Below are 19463 nucleotides of genomic sequence, written 5' to 3'. Positions count from 1 at the left end.
CGTAAAACTAACTTTACCGCAGTTTAATGTGGCGCTATGGCTCTGCAGACATTGCACGTTGCTGTCTTGTTTTGTGGTGTTTCTAGTGTAAAATACTTCCACACAGCTGACATGGGTGCCGAGATGGTGTAGAGGCAGGGCAGCCGGCTTGGGACCCAAAAGTCCCAGGTTCGATCCCCAGTCACTGCACATCACGTGGTGTCTTTGGGCAGCACACCTCATCCCCAAAAAGCCTCCCGGGCGCTTTCAATAGCTGCCCACTGCACCACCTGGTGGTGGATGGGTTAAATGCAGAGACTAATTTCGCCATTGTATGGAAACATACAGTGCTGACATTGTGATGACATTATTATTATTATTATTATTATGTTTAGATGAAAAGTTGCTGTAGCTGGCTGCAAACTTTGAACTGGATTTCCTGAATGTGAGGCGGGTCTTATTACTCTGGGTTCATGAGACACGCCTCCGTTCAGGAAATCCATTCCATAGTTTGAAGCCAACCTGCAGAGCAGCTGGCTGGGAATCACATGTGGAGACGTTTTACTTGGAGGCAGACATGCATGATGGATCGGAAATTTCTGCAGGTTGGATCGGAAAAATCCGATACGTAAATTATGCTGGTATCGGAGGCCGACACAGATACTGGATCGGATATGTTTCCATACAATGGTGAAATTGGCTCTCTGCATTTAACCCATCCACCACCAGGTGGAGCAGTGGGTGACCTTTGGAGGTGCCCGGGGAGCAACTGGGGATGGGGTGTCCTGCTCAGAGACACCATGAGATGTGCAATGACCGGGGATCAAACCCAGGATCTTCGGGTCCCGGGTCGGCTGCCCTGCCCCTACACAATCTAAAATCAATAAACTGTAAATAAAACTTGTCTTGATCATGCATAAGAGGTTTGGGAGCACTGAGAAAAGTCTGTGCTGGTCTGCAGCCACACTGAGAGCAAGAGTGGGATGACCCCCACCATGGGAGGAGGGAGGTCTTAGTGAGTACGGTAAGCTTTTGGCTAGTATAGAAACCAAATACTTTTTTTAGTATTATTATTATGTTAAAAAATGAAAATGCAGTAACAGAAAGCACAGAATGTGTCCTCAGTTTAAAAATGCCATCCTGACTGTGATTTCTTACTGATCCAGTCCGATGTTCATGCAGTTTTAAAGAGCGTCTCTGTACTTCATCTGTTGAAACTTGGTGCTCCTGGTGAGAAAACATTTTGCTCTCTCTGCAACGTTTGTCCCTGCTGCGTTTGTTAAAGAAAGTCATGTTTAAATTGTGCAGCAACAACTGTGATTGCAAATTGCTCACATCTGATTATTTGTACCAGAATGTAATTAGTGCTATTTGCTTTGTGAATAAAGCCCTGAAAGTGCAAATATGTGGGGGCAAACAATCAAAAGCTGAAGCAAAAACTGTCTTTCAGTAAAATCATGCTTGTGCACAACATTTTTATAGTAATAAATTGTGGCACAATGATGGCTACTAAAGTAGTGTTAGTTTTTTTAAAGTAGCATCTACAATTGAGTTCAAATTTCAAAAACGCATGTAAGAGTGTAGGCCTTACCGTAGTCGGTCACCACCTGGCTCCTGACGAAGACAGTTGACCATTCCCACAATCCCGCTGTAGGCGTGTGAAGCTGTCAAACATATGGGCTGGTCTGATGAATCCGCCATCATTGCCTGTTCCAAAGATCCACACAGAACCAAATCAGTGAATGTATCCACAGCCGTCTGCACTCATCAATATCAGAATCAGCTTTATTGTCATTGCACCAAAGCACAACAAAATTACATTTCAGTACAGCCCGTCTGAGAGAAACAGAGAAATGGGGAGATGGAGGGGCCTGAGGCCGCCAGCCTCAAGAGGCGCAGTCCTTTTTTTTTTCAGATAAGGAAAATGAAACATGAGGGGGAGTGGAGGTGTTAAATTTTTTTAAATAAAAATAAAACCTCGCACTGTGTCCTAGACAGGACACAGTGTGAAAGTTACAAAAAAATGACCTCCGCACATGAAACAGCAACATGCTGATGACATCATAATACATTTATGCATGAAGAGGCTGACGCGGGCAGTGAGTTGTCCGTGGACGCTACCAGAAAGTTCCATGGTCCTGATAAAGATGGCATAGTGTATCAGCCGGCTCAACTGATACAGATCCACAGATGTCCTCGGGAGGGGAGCGATTGGGGGGGCAGAGCTTCTCATTTGTGTAAACAACCAGGAGAAGTTTGAGATAGCTGGCTAATTCAAGGCCGACTGGGGAAGCCAAATTCAGATAATTATTTTGGGTCAGGCAGACTCTGTTGATGTCCATGTCTGCCTTCATAGTTCTGCTGGTACGTCTCAGTGGTGATTCCAAACAACCAAAAGTTGTCCCAGGAGCCACAAGTGGTCTGTGATTCTCAGAAATCGTGTCTGGCTTACAGCTCAGCTCATGCAGCGACTGAGTCTGAGAGCTTACTGCTCGGTACATTCCTTCATACAAGGCGGGCAGCCTCACTGTTGCCAGAACTGCTGCCGCCATCTTCCGAATTTGTTGATATGCCAGATACAGTCAACAAAAAGCAGAAATCCAGTCATCATGAATCCAATTATGTTCTACATCCTCAACAGACAATATGGACAGACACACCATCTTCCACTGTCCCCAGGAATCCATAGTGGATCCAGCTGCAAGTGTCCCTTCAGGGCATGAGGGCTCTCCTTCGCCCTGTCTGCTAGTCGAGAAAATTTTATCAATTGCATTTAGAGACCAGCTGACCAGATCCATAATTTACAATTCAGAGGACATGTAGTGAGAGGCTCCGATAGGAATCACAAGACAAAGAGCAAAGCAGGAGGGAACGCGTCCTCGTTGAGAGCAGAAAGTGAAAATATTTAGGCCTTTAACATTATGTGTCTGTATCCTGATGCATGCTCAATAATCCAGGTAGAAAAATCCAAAAAAGTTCAATCTGGTCCTCTGGACATTCAAATAAAGACAAAAAACAAAACAAAGCAAAAAAAATGTAGAAACGTTTCGTCTCTCATCCGAGAGCTTCCTCAGTCTGAGGAGCTGTATTCAGCTCAGTCTCTTAAATAGCACCTTCTCAGAGTGGATCAACCAGTTTTGCTGCTGACAACCAAAACCAGCTGATCACATGCTCAAGAAGGACCATCAGCCTAACAATGGATCATTAGAAGGTTTTCCTCCCATTTCTCAGCCTTTTCAACACCTTTAAGCTTTTAAAGATTACCATGCCATTAATGAATGATAATGTCTTGAATAATCTGATGTCTAATCAAACATAAAATACATTATCTACTAATCGTTTGAATTTGGACATGTTCTAAACTCTGAAAATAGTAAATCTATGAAACTCACCTTGAGTTTTTCCACCCACAAGAAGTCAGTGCCATCCACAGGTAAGTAAACGGACGATTTTCTCTGAGACTTGAGGCGACAAAGAAAGAGAGCGGAGCCATAAAATGACCTCCTGACAACCACCAGGGTCAAGGAAGCCTCAGAAAACACTTTCTCCCACTCAGCCTGTAAAACAAACAAATATCAGCAAACAAGTCGACCTTTCACACACATTACTTTTGCTCAACTCAGAATTCTGTTTAGATTTGTATTAAACTCTTGTTTATTTTTCCATTATTGTTTTCAGGGCTCTCATCATAAGCTACACAGTTAAGATCACTGGTGGGCCAATGGTTCAGTTTGGTTTACTGAACTTTAATCCATTCACCTGTGTGAGCAGAACTGGCTGGTTGATGTTCTGAGTCGTGCTGGTGAGGAAGGAAACCGTCTCTGCGAGCGTCTCGCCCTTCAGCAAAGTGTGGAGGAGAACAAACCCTTGTGGTTTTGCTGCAGAAACCAGGTTAGACACCAGCAGCCCTGGGTCTGTCTTCAGAGGACCCCAGGCATGGTTGCACACCACCAGGTCTGCCCATGAGCCCAGTGCCCCAGGAGCTGCTTGAGTCTGAGAGCTCCACTGTGCTGAAGCAACAGCTAGTTCCTCCAGGACATCTTTGTGGGGGACTAGAAGATCCAGGTTTGTTGCTGTGGCTGTGTAGTCCACATGCAACATCGGCTGGATGCTGAGGAGGGGTACCACACGTGAGAAGAGCTGACCATCGTTGGACAAAGCCTAGCAGGGGAAGTGAGCACATTTTAAATCTATTCATCATTCAGACATCAGACTTGTAAATGTTTAAAAACCAGTTTAATACATTACTTCTACGACTTTGATCTTCCCAGGCGTACAGTTCTCCATGGCTAAGTCCAGACAGTGTCTGAGAGCCGGGTCATCTAACAGACCATGGAGCAGACTGTCCTGCAGCAGGCAGGCCTGCTCCTTCATCACCACTTGCTCCAGTTCAGAGTGAAGGTTCCCATTCAGCTCCAGGTCACACAGAACGCTCAGCAGTCTCACAAGGTCAGGACTCGACAGGTCTTGAATGGGTGGAGACTCATCCAACACCCCCTGTAGTCCAGGAATGGACAGCTTGACACCACGCTCAGCCAACTTCAGCTGGAGTCTGTGGATTAAACCTAAACAGAGAAAAACCATGCAGCTGTGGGTTCCATACCAAAACTGGACTCGAGTACGCATTACGCATTGAGACTCCCCGCACACACACACACAAAGTGGACTCTGAAACACACAGTCTAAATGTGTTGTACTGGTTGTGACTTCTCTACTCGTACATTTTTTTTACAGTCTGCAAACGTTTTTCATTGTTGCACCTTACACAGTTTTTATCTCTGCTGCTATAAAAACAGAAAAACTTTGTGCTGCTAACGACATATCAGAACATGTTTCTACCTCATGTACTACACATGTACTAATCAACACGTGTCTAGTTTTGTCTCTTAATTACTTGTTTAGATTAAAAAGTTTAGATCAGATCAGATGTCTGTATTTATTTATTGTTCCGTTGTATATCTGCACCGTGTGTTTTGTTTTGCACGTTATGTTCCATGTTACAACATGATCCTGGGGAACACCGTTCTATTTCGTATAGGCTTCGCCCTTTAAGAGCTGTCGCGATTGAGTTTTATCCCTTCATGCGAAGCATAACACTGAAAAGTTTAGTCCACGCCCACCTGCTGTGTGGGCCTCACCCGGTCCGTATAAATTACGTTAAGAGCGGGAAATCTGCTCCCATTTTTTCTTCAGCAAGCTAATAGCACTGTCAGAAGAATGAAGAAGGAAAGTTGTCCAGCTTGACCAGCACAACCTTTGCTAAGGCTGCCCGGGTCCCCGCCATGCCAACCTCCTGCCGTCCCGGTGAGTTCTCCCTCCCCGAGGAGAAGCAGATGAGCAGCCTTGTTTCAAGGTAAGCGCTGAGAATTTTTTTCCGTGGCAGGTCGCTACCGCTGGACGACACCATTGACCTGTTTTTATCGCCTGATCTCGGAGCGAATCGGATGGTTCCTCCGGGACAGGCGACGTCAGTAGCAGCCCCCGCTGCTTACTCCCTCCTGGAGAGCATAGTGTCGGAACGAGGGGGCTGAGCAGATGCTCACCCACTCCGGGCCTTTTTGCATCAGCGACCACACTGCTCCCTGCCGTCAGTGCCCTCCTCTCGGAGCTGGCTGGCATAATCCAGGAGGCGGCTGACACGAAGGGACTTTCCGTCCCTCTCCTCCCCCCGCCCAGATCAGATGATCTAGCGGGAAGGTTTGGCTCTACCCCGGCTCGCCGTCTTGACCCCATCTGGCCTCGTCTCCCAGCAGTGACGTCTTGCTGGAACGAGGCTACAGTCGGATCTGGTAGGCTGAGAGCGCCGGTTTCCACATTCGCACCCATCACCAGAGTGGAGGGTTTACTGTGCGGAATCCCCTCTGTGCCCCACTGGAGCAGAGCCTGGTGGAGGCTCTCGGAGCAAAGATGTCCAGGTTGGACCAGCGTCCTGTGCCTCCAAGGAAGCATGATCAGACGGTGACGTCACTCTCCAACTGAGCTCACCAGTGTGCGTTTCAGGCGGCTGTAGCAAACAATACGTTACGCTGCTGGCGTACAGCGTTTCAAAGAGGCCTGAGGAGATGAAGAGCTCCCTCTGCAAGGCATCTGACGTCATCCTCAACTTGTGCGCCTCTTCTGCTGTCTGCCGGTCTCGCATCGCAGCCCGAAGGGCGAGTTTTCCAGAGGTCCACCTGGCGCGTCACTCCCCTCCCTCTCAGAGGAGCAGCAGAAGGTTTTTTGTCGGAGGGCCCCATCACGACGGACGCGCTGTTTGGGACCCATTTCAAGGCCATGCTGGAAAAGTCGGATGGGGTGTCGGAGACTGTGCACACGCCTCCTCCCGCACCCCCGCGCCACAGCTGCGGCTTTCCGCTCCGCTCCACCGCCAGCCCCTCCCATCAGAGAACAGCACTACTTCTCATCCCGGCAACCAGCGGTTTCAGCGTTTCCCAGAGACCACCAACAGGTGTTGCCCTAGGACAACAAACCGCAGGGCTCACGGGGGAAGAGATTTATGAAACGACAAGAGTTTTTTTAAAAAACACGAACATCATTCAAGATTAAAATGTCTGTGTTCAGCCTGTCTGTCAGTTCAATGATCTCACAGCGGCTCCCCCTCATACATCCTCCACATAACGAGCTGGTGTCCACAAAGCAGGTTTTTTAAAAATAACACCTCAGCTCGATGAATCACTCAAAAAGCTCGCGTGATTCCGCAGCTAAGAATGAATGTGTTCTGCAGACCGAGTCCAGTGGTAAACCTCGCTCTCAACCGGCACTGCGCGTCGCTTCCTCGGACCGCACTAGCGTAAAACGCGCGCCCTCACGGCAGCGGAAGTTCTCATCTAAAGACGCCGTGTCTATGAGGGCACACACGCCTCTTCAGCGTACGTCGGCTCACATCAACGTAGATGAGAGCCCGCAGCCTGAGCAAGGCACAGAAGCGTTTTCAGAGCCTTTTCGTAAAAGCCTCCCCATAAGTTGTGCGGAGCGTGTCTCCGCGACGCACGATGGCAGTGGAGGCGGTGAGACATAACGCATCACGTAAACACGCGCCCACTCCCTAAGCGTTACGCGGAGTGGCAGCAAACGTGCTTTCTAGACAAACAGATGGATGCACCGTCTCGTCAGCAAAAGTTACTCGCTGCAATTGCAGCTCAACCCCCTCCATTCGGAGGAATTATAGAGACGACTCTGTCATTCCCAGAATTGATCTAGTCTCTCCACGCGGAAGTTCGAGAACTGCTGATAAAAAAAAAAAAAGTGATCTCCAAGGTCCTCAACAGGGAGCAAAACACAGGGTTTTACTCACGTTACTTCCTGGTTCCAAAACAGACCGGAGGGATGAGACCCATATTGGATTTGTCAATTTTCAACAAGACATCATGGAAAGGCGATTTCACATGTTGACAACCAGACAGTTACTGGACAACATTCAACGAGACGATTGGCTGACCTCCGTCAATCTGAAAGACGCCCATTTTCCACATTCCGATCATTCCAATGCACAGAAAGTTCCTGCGCTTCTCTTTTCAAGGGATTCAGTATCAGTACAACAGGCTGCCGTTTGGTTATTCCTCGCGCCTCGTACTTTCTCAAAATGTGTGGAGATGGCTCTTCAGCCTCTAAACAGAGCCGGGATGAGAATTTTATTCTACCTAGACGATTTGTTGCTGCTGACTCGGTCCTGACAGGAATCAGCAGCGCAGCCCCAGGTGCTGACGTCGCACCTGCAGAATCTAGGCATTGCCATAAACTGGGAAAAGAGCTCAGTTCTCCCAACTCAAATGATCGTTTATCTGGGAGATAAACTCGACCACCATGAGGGCTCGTTTGTCGCAGAAAAGAATTGAAATTCTAAGACCAGCTCCGCCACGTAAAACCCGGCAGAGTGGTAACAGCCATTTCCGTGATGAAGTTGTTAGGAACGATGTCGTCAGCTCACACAGTGGTTCCGTTGGGATTACTCCACATGCGGCGCCTCCAGAGATGGTTCGCTCGCTTGCGTGTGGATCCGGTGAGACAAAAGAGACGGATGATCGCTGTGCCCCCCTCCGTGGGAGCAGACCTCCGACACTGGGAAAACCCCCCTTGTTCTGTCGGAGGGAGCCCCTGTCAGCAGACCTACATCACACGTCCCAGTATTCACAGACGCGTCCTTGTCAGGTTGGGGGGGGGGGGGGTGCCTATCCCGAGCTGTAGGGGCGCTGTGGTTTTCCACACACAACAGCTCATATAAATGTTAAGATATGTCGCGCAGTTTTTGAAGGTGATTCAACATTTTGCTCCTGTGCTGCGAAATCAACATGTTCTGATTCACACAGACAAGTGACCGCAGCGTACATAAACCGGCAGGGGGGTGTGCGTTCAGCCCAAATGCTGCACTTGAGAGACAGTTGTTGTGTTGTGCACACCAAAATCTGCTCTCCATCAAAGCAGTGTGCATCCCCGGTGTTTTGAACAGAGGAACAGATGTAATGTCCAGGAGCGGCCCACGTCAGAGACTGGAGCCTCCATCCCTAGCTGATGGCTCAGACGTGGCAGAAAATTGGCCGAGTGACAGTGGACCAGTTAGCCGCACGAGAGAACGCGCAGTGCCAACTATGGTTCTTACTGAGCCCGCGGAACGAGCCACCACTAGGGGTGGACGCATTTGCTCACAGCCTGTGGCCCAAAATGCTTCTTTACGCTTTTCCCCCAGTCCCTCTGATATCACTGTTTCTGAACCGAATTCGGGAGGAGGGACTGACAGCCATCCTGGTGGCTCCCGAGCGTGTGAATGCCCCATGGTTCCCAATCCTTCATCGTATGTTATCAGGTCGCCCATGGAAACTGCCGTGAAGGGAGGATGCTCTCCTCCAGGCGGGTGGGACCATCAGGAGTCACCCGGAAATAGGCCCCCCCCCACACACACACACACCATGTAAATAAATTGAACCTATCCAATGTATTGACTCAAGACAACCAGCAGAGGATACTGGAGGCGATTAAACTGAGAAGAATCTAACCAGGAAATCCAAGACAGAATGGAAGGACAGATTATTCAGAATATTTTTCAATCATCTGGGAAACGCAGCCTGCAGCTGTATTGGACCTAAATAGGCCAGTATAGCCAGAGGGGTTCCTTACTCAAGAGTCTGAAAAGATGAACCTGTTCAATGCATTTTTACTACAGAGAGGTAGAAAATCTGATTATTGAGTTCAAAGATTTTTTAAGACAAATTTTCCACATTTTTTTTTATCTGCATGTCAGGTTTATTCAACAAAAGAGTGGAAATGTTAAAACTGATAAGTATTTTTCAAAAACATTTTCACCTCTTTTCAGGAGCAGTTCATGTACAGTTGCCTTCAAGTTTCTGGTGTTAATGTGTTTCAAACACAATTATTAACGCTAGTTTCTAAGATTTATGCAAAAATTGTTTATGCAAACTTGAGCACAATTTCTCAGCATTTTCTGGTGACTACATGCCACTGTTTGTTATTTTTTTTGTAATAATAAACATCATATGGTTATTTTTAGTTGGAAGGTTACATAAATGTTTGTTTATGTATTTATATAAAATACATAGCGGTTAGCGGTAGCGTTCGCTCCGCTCCCGTTTGTTGGGAGGCCTCCAACCGCGTGGTCGGCTGGACTGTGCTCCGAAGTTGTTTATGACTACTATGTGTGTGATTTAACACTGGTGAGTAATGTTTTTTTGCTTATATTTTGCCATTGGTTAGCAGTAGTGTTCGCTCCGCTCCCATTTACTGGAGGCCTCCAACCGCGTGGTCGGTTGGACTGTGCTCCGAAGTTTTCTTATTACGTAGCCAGCCGAGTTCCTGGCCTTGTTTTCATTGGTGAAGGCTAGTGTTTTTGCACCCTCTCCCAATCATTTTCTCCAACCTGACAGACTGTTGGACTGAGCTAGCGGTGCTAGCCTCTCTGAGTTCTGGCCTTGTTTTAATTGGTGAAGGCAAGCGTTCGCGCCCCCTCTCCCAATTGTCCTTTTTACCAGCTGAGCTAGCGGTGTTAACCTTTCTGAGTTTCTTTGCTGTAATTTTTTCATCCTGTATCTTGGACATAGCTGGCGGTGCCAGCCCCTTTGCTGGTTGCAGTTTTTTACCTTTATTGACTTGAAGTGAACTGCCTAAATTAAGGAGCATGAACGGCTCTCACTGCTGTACAGTTTGTGGAGCCATGCTCCAGACAGATGACTGTCACGATCTGTATCCTGCCTGCCTTGGTCATGACCATCTGCTGGAGGCCCCGTCAGAGAACCCCTGCATGAATTGCAGCTTCATGTCTTGTGCTGTGAGGGTGGCTCGGCTGGCCCAGTTTCGCCCCGAGCTCGGCGATGACCTCTCGCCTTCTGGGCAGGAGGTTCCAACTAGGCACGCGAAGCGCCGGACTGAGGCCGCAGTCTCTGTGGCCCCTCCTGGGAAGAGGCGAGCCAGGTCTGATATGGGCCTCTCCACGAGGGTGGAGCAGCTGTCCGCTGAATTAGCGGAGATGAAGTCCCTTTTTCAAGTACGCCAACTGGGAAATTAACCAGTGGCAGCGACCGGACTCTCCTCCCCACCCATGGCTGCGGAGGAAGATGTGCTATCCTTGGCTGCCTCTCGCTTTTTAGGTGAGGAGGAGGGGCATTCATCTCAAGTCTCAGAGATAGCTTCACTTTCTTCGTCTCGGAGCGCAGTTAGTGGGTCTGGTGACGGGTTGCACAGGCATCGCAAGCTCGCAGTGATGTGGTCATGTCTTCATGCCCTGACTCCATGGAGGAACAAAGATTATTTGTCCAGGGGTATCCCCATGGGAGTGGTAGTGTGTCGCAAGGAAGTGGTCACGACAGATGCCAGCTCCATGGGATGGGGTGCTGTGTGGCAACGCAGAGTGGTTCAGGGCCGCTGGGGTCAAAAGGACCGCTCCAGGCATATAAATGTGCTAGAGCTGCGTGCAGTGCACTTAGCACTCAGGCACTTCCTGCCTCACCTGGAAGGGGGGCATGTTCTTGTTCGGTCAGACAACACCTCTGTTATCTACCACATCAACCACCAGGGGGGCACCAGGTCAGCACAACTTCTGAGAGTGTCCAGAGAGCTCCTAGAATGGGCATCTTTTCGCCTGTCCACCCTGCGGGCAGCGTACTTACCAGGGTGACACAATCAGGTCACAGATTTTCTCTCCCACCAAGGGTCCACTCCAGGAGAGTGGTCCCTCCACAGCAACATAGTGCTGATGATCTGGGACCATTTTGATCAGGCAGAGATAGACATGTTTGCGACAGAAGAGTCGACTCAATGTCCCCTATGGTACTCTCTTACGGGGGCGTCGGGTGTGCTGGGCCAGGACGCATTGGCTCATGCTTGGCCAAGGGTCCTCCTATATGCCTTTCCACCCCTTTCTCTAATTTGGCCAACCCTTCAGAGAGTCCTCGAGGAGGGCCACAGGATGCTGCTGGTGGCTCCATATTGGCCAGCACGACCATGGTTCCCACTGCTACGAAGTCTATGTCAGGGCATCCCATGGTGTCTTCTGACCAGGAGGGACTTGTTGTCTCAGTTGGGGGGACTGATATGGCATCCCAATCCTCAACATCTCCGACTGTGGGTGTGGCCACAGCGAGGCTAGGACAGCAGCTGACTGGAGTTTCGAATCCCGTCAGACGCACCATCCTGGGCACCAGAGCACCCTCTACTCGTCAGCAGTACGAAAACAGGTGGCGTCTGTTTTCCCAATGGTGTTCTGATCACAACAAGGATCCAGTCTCCTGTACAGTACCCACCATTCTGGAGTTTCTCCAGTCTCTCCTTGGTAAGGGCCGCTCTCCTTCGACGCTAAAAGTTTATGTAGCGGCAATATCATCTAATCACGCTGGCATTGATGGCTGTACGGTAGGGAGCCATAATCTAGTCTCTCTTTTTCTGCGTGGTGCCCGTAGGTCGCACCCATCGACAGCTCCACGAGCACCAGGTTGGGATCTGCCCTTGGTTCTCGAAACTCTGTGCTGCCCTCCGTTTGAACCTCTGACGCAGGCGGACCTCAAGTGGCTTTCATGTAAGACGGCTTTTTTGTTGGCTATTGCCTCAGCAAGGAGGGTTGGCGAGATACATGCTCTCTCTGTCAGCCCCTCATGTCTCAGGTGGGGCCCTGATGGCTCTGGCATTACCTTGTGGCCAAACACTGCATTTGTACCAAAGGTGTTATCTCACTCTCACTGTAACCAACTGTTGAGGCTGGCATGTTTTCAGCCTACGCCTGGTGAGGGGTCTGGATTATTGTGCCTGGTGAGGGCATTAGAGGCATATGTTGCAGCTACTGCCGTGATACAACATTCAGACCAGCTGTTTGTGTGTTATGGAGGCCCTAGGTTAGGCTGTCCTCTTTCCAAACAGCGCCTCTCCCACTGGATCGTGGATGTTATCTGCCAAGCCTATGCTGCAGGGCACGGCCCCCTGCCAGTCGGCGTGAAGACACACTCTACCAGAAGTGTTTCCGCTTCCTGGGCTGCCCTGAGAGGGGTTCCACTGGAAGCAATATGTGCTGCTGCATCATGGGCTTCCCCAAGCACGTTCACCAGATTTTACAGCGTTAACCTGGCCACCCCTCATCCCCTGGGCCAGGTTCTTCTACAAGGGTTCTCTGGGCCTCCTCAGTGAGGTGTGTGCTTAAGATTCCTTGTGACATTGTTGGTATTAGTCATTCAGTGCTTTCAGCACCGCCCTCTGGCAGTCAGGAGGGATGAAATAAAACGAAAGTTACGTATGCAACTACGGTTCTACGAATCCCAGATGACCGCCAGAGCTTCTCTGTCACTCAGAATCCTTGCATTCTGCAAGAAGATTCTGTAGGAGCAGAGCTGCGGATGACGTCGGGCTATATAGCCTCTGATTGGTCATCCGTGTCACAGCTGTGACTCTGTTAGTATTATTACTCGAACAGCGCATGCGTGAAGGGAACATTCAGCGCTTTCAGCAATGCCCTCTGGTGGTCATCCGGATTCATAGAACCGTAGTTACATACATAACTTTTGATCTGGTATTTTTCCCGACACGAGGATTTGCTTCCAGGTGGCTCACAAACACTCACCTTGTTCCATCTCCACGCAGCTGCCAATGTTTATACCCACATGCAAACAGCAAGAGGTTGGAAGTGCAGCTCTCTGCCATCAAATGGCTCAGTTTCAACAGTTTTCAACAAAGGAGTGTGCAAGATGATTTCGTCTGTACCTTTGCAGATTCTCAGCCGCTCGGACAGTTTTGGATTGGCGGTAAGGCACTCCGTCATGACGTGGGGCACAAACACAAACTCTTCCAGTGTGGGGGACCTCTGTTGCTGCTGTCTACGAGGGGCCACTGTGGCATGAAGACCGGAGATCTGGACCCCACCGGCAACAATGTTGTCAAGGCAACGGTTTACACCAACGTGCACAGCTAGGGGTGCAGAAGAGAAAAAAAAATATGCTCAAAGTTACAGAATTATAGAAGGCAGTATCAATGGAGCTCATATTGGTTTATTTTGTTGTACATCTCATCAAGAAAGCATTTTATTCTGGGTCAGAAGAAGTACTCAGCTACGTTTAAACAAGACATTTAGTAAGTGTGGCATCATGCATACTATAACCTGAACAACAAGTTTATAGAAAACATCTTAGCTCAGATCTGTTAGAGTCGGGCAGTGTGGAAAGATTGTGAAGAGGAGAAACAGTTTATGTCCAGCACGACTGATGAGCTAGTGGCTAGTCTGAACACCAGCTAAGACCAAAGTGGATCGCTGCAATCTTAAATCAGTTCCAATCTCAAACGTTTTGTAGTCGTTCACACAGACACTAATGTCTGAAATCAGTTATTCAAGCAGAAATTATATTCAAGTGCCCAGGCTGCACCAGAAGTGCTACAGCTAGCTGCTGTAGCTATTTTCTACGTTAGAAAATAATCATAAAGTGTAAATAACAGCATAATGTGAGTTTGATACGAGTTAAAGTTTTAAGAAATGTCTGCAAAAAATGCAATAACATTTTTATAACTCAAGTTATTTTAAGATGGCAGCAATCCAAACGGTCTTGGTCGGACTAGCTTTTAATCTTGAACTCTGAAAATCTGACTTGAGAGTACAAGTTGGAAAAACTTAAGAAAATAAATAAATATAAAACAACAACAACAACAACAACAACAACAACAACCCTAAAAGTCAGAATTCCAAGTCCTCAAGTTACGAGCTTCCAAACCTTAAAACATGGCCGACATGGGCCTAAAAAGTTCCAACAACTGCAGTGATAAAAGTTTCATTACACTTTTACACAGCTTTGTCCACACACTGTGTGTGATCATGTTGCTACAGTGTTTCATAATGTCTGCTCTGACTGCAGCTGGAACACAGTAATGTTGGGTTTGACATCATTCAGAAATGTGAGTACGAGCTTTGAGCTTAAAGCGATAAACTCCCATTTCTCCAAATTTAGACTGTTCAGAAAAAATAAAAAGTTAACGATTGGACTTTTCACATAACTCCTCCTCAAGAATTTGTAACATATTATAATATAAAAGAAACTAGAGAAATGTCATTTCCTGTGAAAATGCAGCGAGATTGCTTTTTGCTGGATTTTTGCTGAAAGCTGCTGAAGAAGGTGAAACCATCTGGAAAGGTTTCATCACTAAACTGTTCATGTGAGCTGAACTCAAACAGCTGACGTTTGCTGAATGCAGGGAAAATAAAACAGCAGAAATGTGTAAAAAAAAAAAAAGCTGAAAGAAGCAGAGCACGGCTGAATGTATTACAAAAATCCAGAAATTAGCAAAAATTGGATACTGGAATTAGCAGCAAGAAGCTGAAATGAGCAGTAAAAGGTTGTAAACAGCACAACGAGTTTGAAGGATGTGGAGAACTCCATTCATTTTCCATTTTCATTCATTTCAAAAAGCTAAATAATTCAAAAAGTAAAAATAACAAATACTAAGAGCCGCAGCAGAAATGTCCTGAGTGATCCGGACGTTTTGATGTAAGAATTGTTGAAATAGCACAAACATTGTGGAACGAGTTACGTGCTGAAAACTGTATGGAAGAAAAACGGATGTCAATAGTGTGAATAATTTACAAACATGCACACTATTAAAAACACACAAGTAACTTCAGAGGAACATCTTTACTCTTTGGTTACAACATTTTGAAATCTGCCACAGTTTTGCTTGTTTTAAAACAATACTTTACTTTTACTTTATAATAAAACAAACCTTGAGTTCCATTCGTGTAATCGCATATTTTGTCCTGATGTACAGCTGGATCGATGCAAACTGAGCGGATTCTGGTTGGCAAGCGCAAACTTCGACCTGGCAGGCCGACCACAATCATCTGCAGCATGGTATCTAAAAAAGTCACCCAGTTTCCTGTCCACTGCAGCTTCCCACTGTCTCCTGGAAGAAACAGTCAGGCTAATGAGCAAACTAACTGCATAGAAGTCAAGTATAACCAAAGGTCAGTGCACAGAAAAAGATTACAGCTTTACAGTTACATGTTTTTTAAAATGATGCACTGGTTTTACCTGCATTGTTGGACTCCAGAATGCCCTGGAACGCCTTCCCATAGTCATAGCCACGAAGTCGGAGCTCTTTGTAAACATCATGCGCCTTGAGCTTTATTTTGGAGTCACCGTTTTCCACAACTTGCTGCCTTAGATGATTATGAAATGAATCCAGGGATGTATCCTCGAGAATGCTCACCTTACCTGAAATCACACGAAACACAAAGAAATAACAACTGAATGTAATTTAAGTGAACATCATAGACTTAAACACACGGCTCGTTTTTCTTGTTAATTTGGTGAAAATTTTAATGGAAGATATTTTTTTGTCTAGATTTTTCCACTTTATTGATTCCAATAATTCTAACTAACTGAGGACATAACTTCATCAAACTTGTTCCACCTGGATGATTTGGAATTGATTTTTAGGAACTAATGTTTCTGTGAAGGGCAGCACGGTGGTGCAGTTAGTAGAGCTGCTGCCTCTCAGCGAGAAGGTCACCAGTTCAAATCTTGGCCAGGGGACTTTCAAGGTGGAGTTTGCCTGTTCTCGCCGTGCTGCGTGGGTTTTCTCCAGGTACTCCGGTTTCCTCCCACAGACCAAAAACATGCATGTTAGACTGATTGGTAACTCTAAATTGTCCCTAGGTGTGAGAGAGTGAATGGTTGTTTGTCTTGTTTGTCTCTATGTGTCCCTGTGATGGACTGGAGACCTGTCCAGGGTGTCCCCACCTCTCACACAGTGATGGCTGGACATGGGCACCAGCGACTTCCCGTGACCTGAAGCAAGTCAAAAATAACAAAGTGCTCTGTGTCGTCATCATTGTATGTTTCTATACAATGATGAAATTAGTCTCTGCATTTAGCCCATCACATGAGCTTCCCTTAATCATGGAAGAGGATGGTGACACTGGACACTCATTTCTTCTAAATCTGGGTGTCAAACTCACAAAACGGGGACAAAATTAAAACATTTTTCAAACTAAAGGCAAATTTCAGACTCTACATTAAGTCAAATCAGATACCAACATCTTTTCTTGGTCACAGGTTCCTCAACAAGAGTTTGACTGGTCTCATTTGATGTTCCCTGTTGTGCTTTCAACATCATAATCAAAGATTACTGAAAAAATTCAAGAGACAAAAGTATTTTACGTTTCACATATCATCTTGGGGGGCCAGATAAAATGTCAACAAGGGCCACATTTGGACCCCCGGCCTCGAGTTTGACACATATGCTCTAAATGGATTAATTTACAGCTTTAACAAAGGTTCAGGTGTTAGATTAGATATTTAATGTTAAACAATAGGTCATTTGATCTGTTCTAGCATTAATAATTTGAATTAGTTGAGCTGTAAGTGCATAACCATTGTTTTAATAGATTTATGTTCCTTCATTTGAAGTCTAAATTTATGTCTGTCATTTTTACTTTTCAAGGAAATATAAAAAGTTAGGTTTTGTACTCGTAACAACCAAGTACTCAGATTTTAAAAGGTAGTTCTAACTCAATTGATAAACTGATGGGGTCCAACGGCAACATGCAAGTACTGTGACCATCTACGAAGGGCTGCATTTGTTGAGTGTGACTGGTACTTAAAGTTGAATCTTTGAGCCACTCAGTCACTTATAAAGTGGTTCCCAAAGTTGAGGTCAAGACACTATTGTTGGTCACATAACACCAGGTTTAGGGTCCTGAGATGAGCTCCAAAAATCAAGTCGAATAAAAAAAATCCTACACAGTATATTTCTCACTATAATTGTTACAAAAAATAAGAGTCATAAATAAGGGAAAAGATGTATAATATGTGGCTGAGTGGTTAGAGCAGTTGTCCTCCAATGCGAGAGTTGGGGGTTTGAATCCACCAGCAGTCACATGCTGAAGTGTCCCTGGGTAAGACACTGAACCCCTCATTGCCTCTGATGTGTGTCTCATCAGTGTCTGAATGTGATAAAGCTCTGATTAGTCTCTTTACAATGATTTGTAGAGATCTAGTAGAGTGCTGTATGAATGGGTAAATGAGGCACAGATTGTAGTGTAAAGAGCTTTGAGTATCTCCATAAGATAGAAAGGTGATATACAAGTACAGTCCATTTACCATTTATCTTGTCATGATTTAGCATTTTTTACTTTGTTAGCATTTTTGCATAATTCAGCCAAGGGTATTTGGGGGTCACAAGTCTTTGATTTTGGTATTTTGAGGATCAGAAGCTAAAAAGATGTGAGCTCCAACACCACAGGACAGACGTCTGAATGAAAGCAGTTTGAAATCAGACGTCTCCTTGCCACTTGCCTGAATTAGACTTTCTTTATCTTACTAGTAAAATGAGTCCAATCCTTTAAATACAGAACCGGATTAAGACAAGATGTAAAGACTACCCACCACTGACAACCAAGTTTCCATTTTCTGAAACTTCAAACTTGTTGGTGGCCGGCATGAGGTGCACCTCTAACTGAACAGAGCCTGTCAGGAACACAACAATGGGCACAGATCATTTCAGTTGATCACTTTTGAATTAGTCTAATTCTACTCGCCCATGTTGAGCTCTGATGATCTTACCAGTCTTAGGCAGGATGGTAGCTCTGTGGATGATCACATCCTCAAAATTAATAGGAGTCGTTTCCATGATAACCCCATGACTTCTCACCAAGGTGCGCCAAGCCAGCACGAGGTAACCCGTCGCGGGGTAGAGAACACGTCCATCAATGCAGTGTTCAGTTAGATAGTTGTCGTCTGATTCTGGGTTTATCTCTGATACACCAAGCACAACAAGCGTGTTCAATCAATGACATTATGAACTTCTTTTTAAGTTGAGAACTGTGCTTTCATTTCGATGTATATTAAATACCAATGTTGTAGATGGTAGCCGAATTAGATCCTCCTGAACCGTAAATAAAATGTTCTGCTTTGGGAATATCCCAGGTTTGGGCATGGTCCCACATCACTAACGGGGAGATCATCGGGGTACCCACTGGGACAGGATAGTTCATCGATGGGAACAAGCTATTGGAATCCAAGTTGATGCTACAGAGATGCAAAACATTTTTTTATTAATGAAAACATCTTTTGAAAAGGACTATGACACAGGTGCTTTCCCCATCAATGCAAACCACCCCAATAAAATAAATAAATGAGTAAATGAAGACATTCTGAGGCATACTCACCCGTTCATGTAGATTTTGCCAATGTGCGAGAGGAAGAACTCAAGGTTGTTGTTATGACCTCTCTTCATCAGTGGAATGATGGCACATGATTGCTTGAGGCTACGCTTCAGGATGGCCTAAACATAAAATATTTTAAAATTTAACAACAGTCACACAAAAACTGTACCTGTATGGCACTCTTCTCCTAATTTGTTGATACCACAGCCATAGAGAATCTGTTGAACAGCTGGATTTAAGGTTCATGAGTTCAGGGAAGAAACAAACTAAATGTCTCAGTGTCAGATGACTGCGCTGGACCTCCATTTAATTACAATTTATTATGGAGAAATATTTGCCTTATTATGTATGTTGGTTTGAGTAATACTGAGTAAAGGTCAGGAACAGTGCCTTTGGACTAGCAGACCAATATGTTGGCAACTCTTCTTTAAAAGGAGGGTGATATAGGAATGATTATTTTGAAGCTTTTATGTCAATTAATACTTATACTCACTTTTGTGTGTTAAAGTCAGGCCTGTGCTGCAGATGTGTTTTGGAGTAATTAAAGTTCTCTGGGGGATGCTCTAACCAGAAGATCGGGCCCAATCTTAAGGTTACAGTGACCCAGGTTTTGAAGGACATGTTTTTATGAAGCCATCGCTCTGTTGCACAGACTGCTTTGATGATGGGAAAACAGATTTAATTAAATCTGCCCTCCTGGCAACCATCAAAACTTGTTTTGCACTGCTCTCACGCGATCAGGGAGAGGTATATAAGAAATGTAACAAACACAGAGAGTCGGAAGTCTTGTGTGGACCAGCGCGCGCGGTGCCATACAGTAATTGATGATGTGATTCTTCTTTACCTG

General features: G+C 46.0%; 1 protein-coding gene across 1 annotated transcript in view; it reads right to left on the bottom strand.

Moving 5' to 3' along the window:
* The window catches only part of fasn (fatty acid synthase), an 82819-nt gene that overhangs the window by 38747 nt on the left and 24609 nt on the right, over nucleotides 1-19463 (bottom strand). Inside the window, exons 13-24 of the mRNA XM_037691551.1 lie at nucleotides 18620-18735; nucleotides 18304-18479; nucleotides 18015-18206; nucleotides 17838-17918; nucleotides 15480-15662; nucleotides 15172-15351; nucleotides 13171-13374; nucleotides 4228-4544; nucleotides 3739-4140; nucleotides 3372-3536; nucleotides 1571-1686; nucleotides 726-748 (exon numbers count right to left, since the gene is read on the bottom strand). Of these exons, the coding sequence (XP_037547479.1) occupies nucleotides 726-748; nucleotides 1571-1686; nucleotides 3372-3536; nucleotides 3739-4140; nucleotides 4228-4544; nucleotides 13171-13374; nucleotides 15172-15351; nucleotides 15480-15662; nucleotides 17838-17918; nucleotides 18015-18206; nucleotides 18304-18479; nucleotides 18620-18735 (2155 nt within the window). The remainder of the gene's footprint in view (nucleotides 1-725; nucleotides 749-1570; nucleotides 1687-3371; nucleotides 3537-3738; nucleotides 4141-4227; nucleotides 4545-13170; nucleotides 13375-15171; nucleotides 15352-15479; nucleotides 15663-17837; nucleotides 17919-18014; nucleotides 18207-18303; nucleotides 18480-18619; nucleotides 18736-19463) is intronic.

Source organism: Nematolebias whitei, chromosome 17, assembly GCF_014905685.2.
Source record: "Nematolebias whitei isolate Nwh7 chromosome 17, NemWhi1, whole genome shotgun sequence".
NCBI lineage: Eukaryota > Metazoa > Chordata > Actinopteri > Cyprinodontiformes > Rivulidae > Nematolebias > Nematolebias whitei.
The sequence above is the reverse complement of the archived record's forward strand: the minus strand, read 5'-3'. Positions and strand labels throughout refer to the sequence as shown.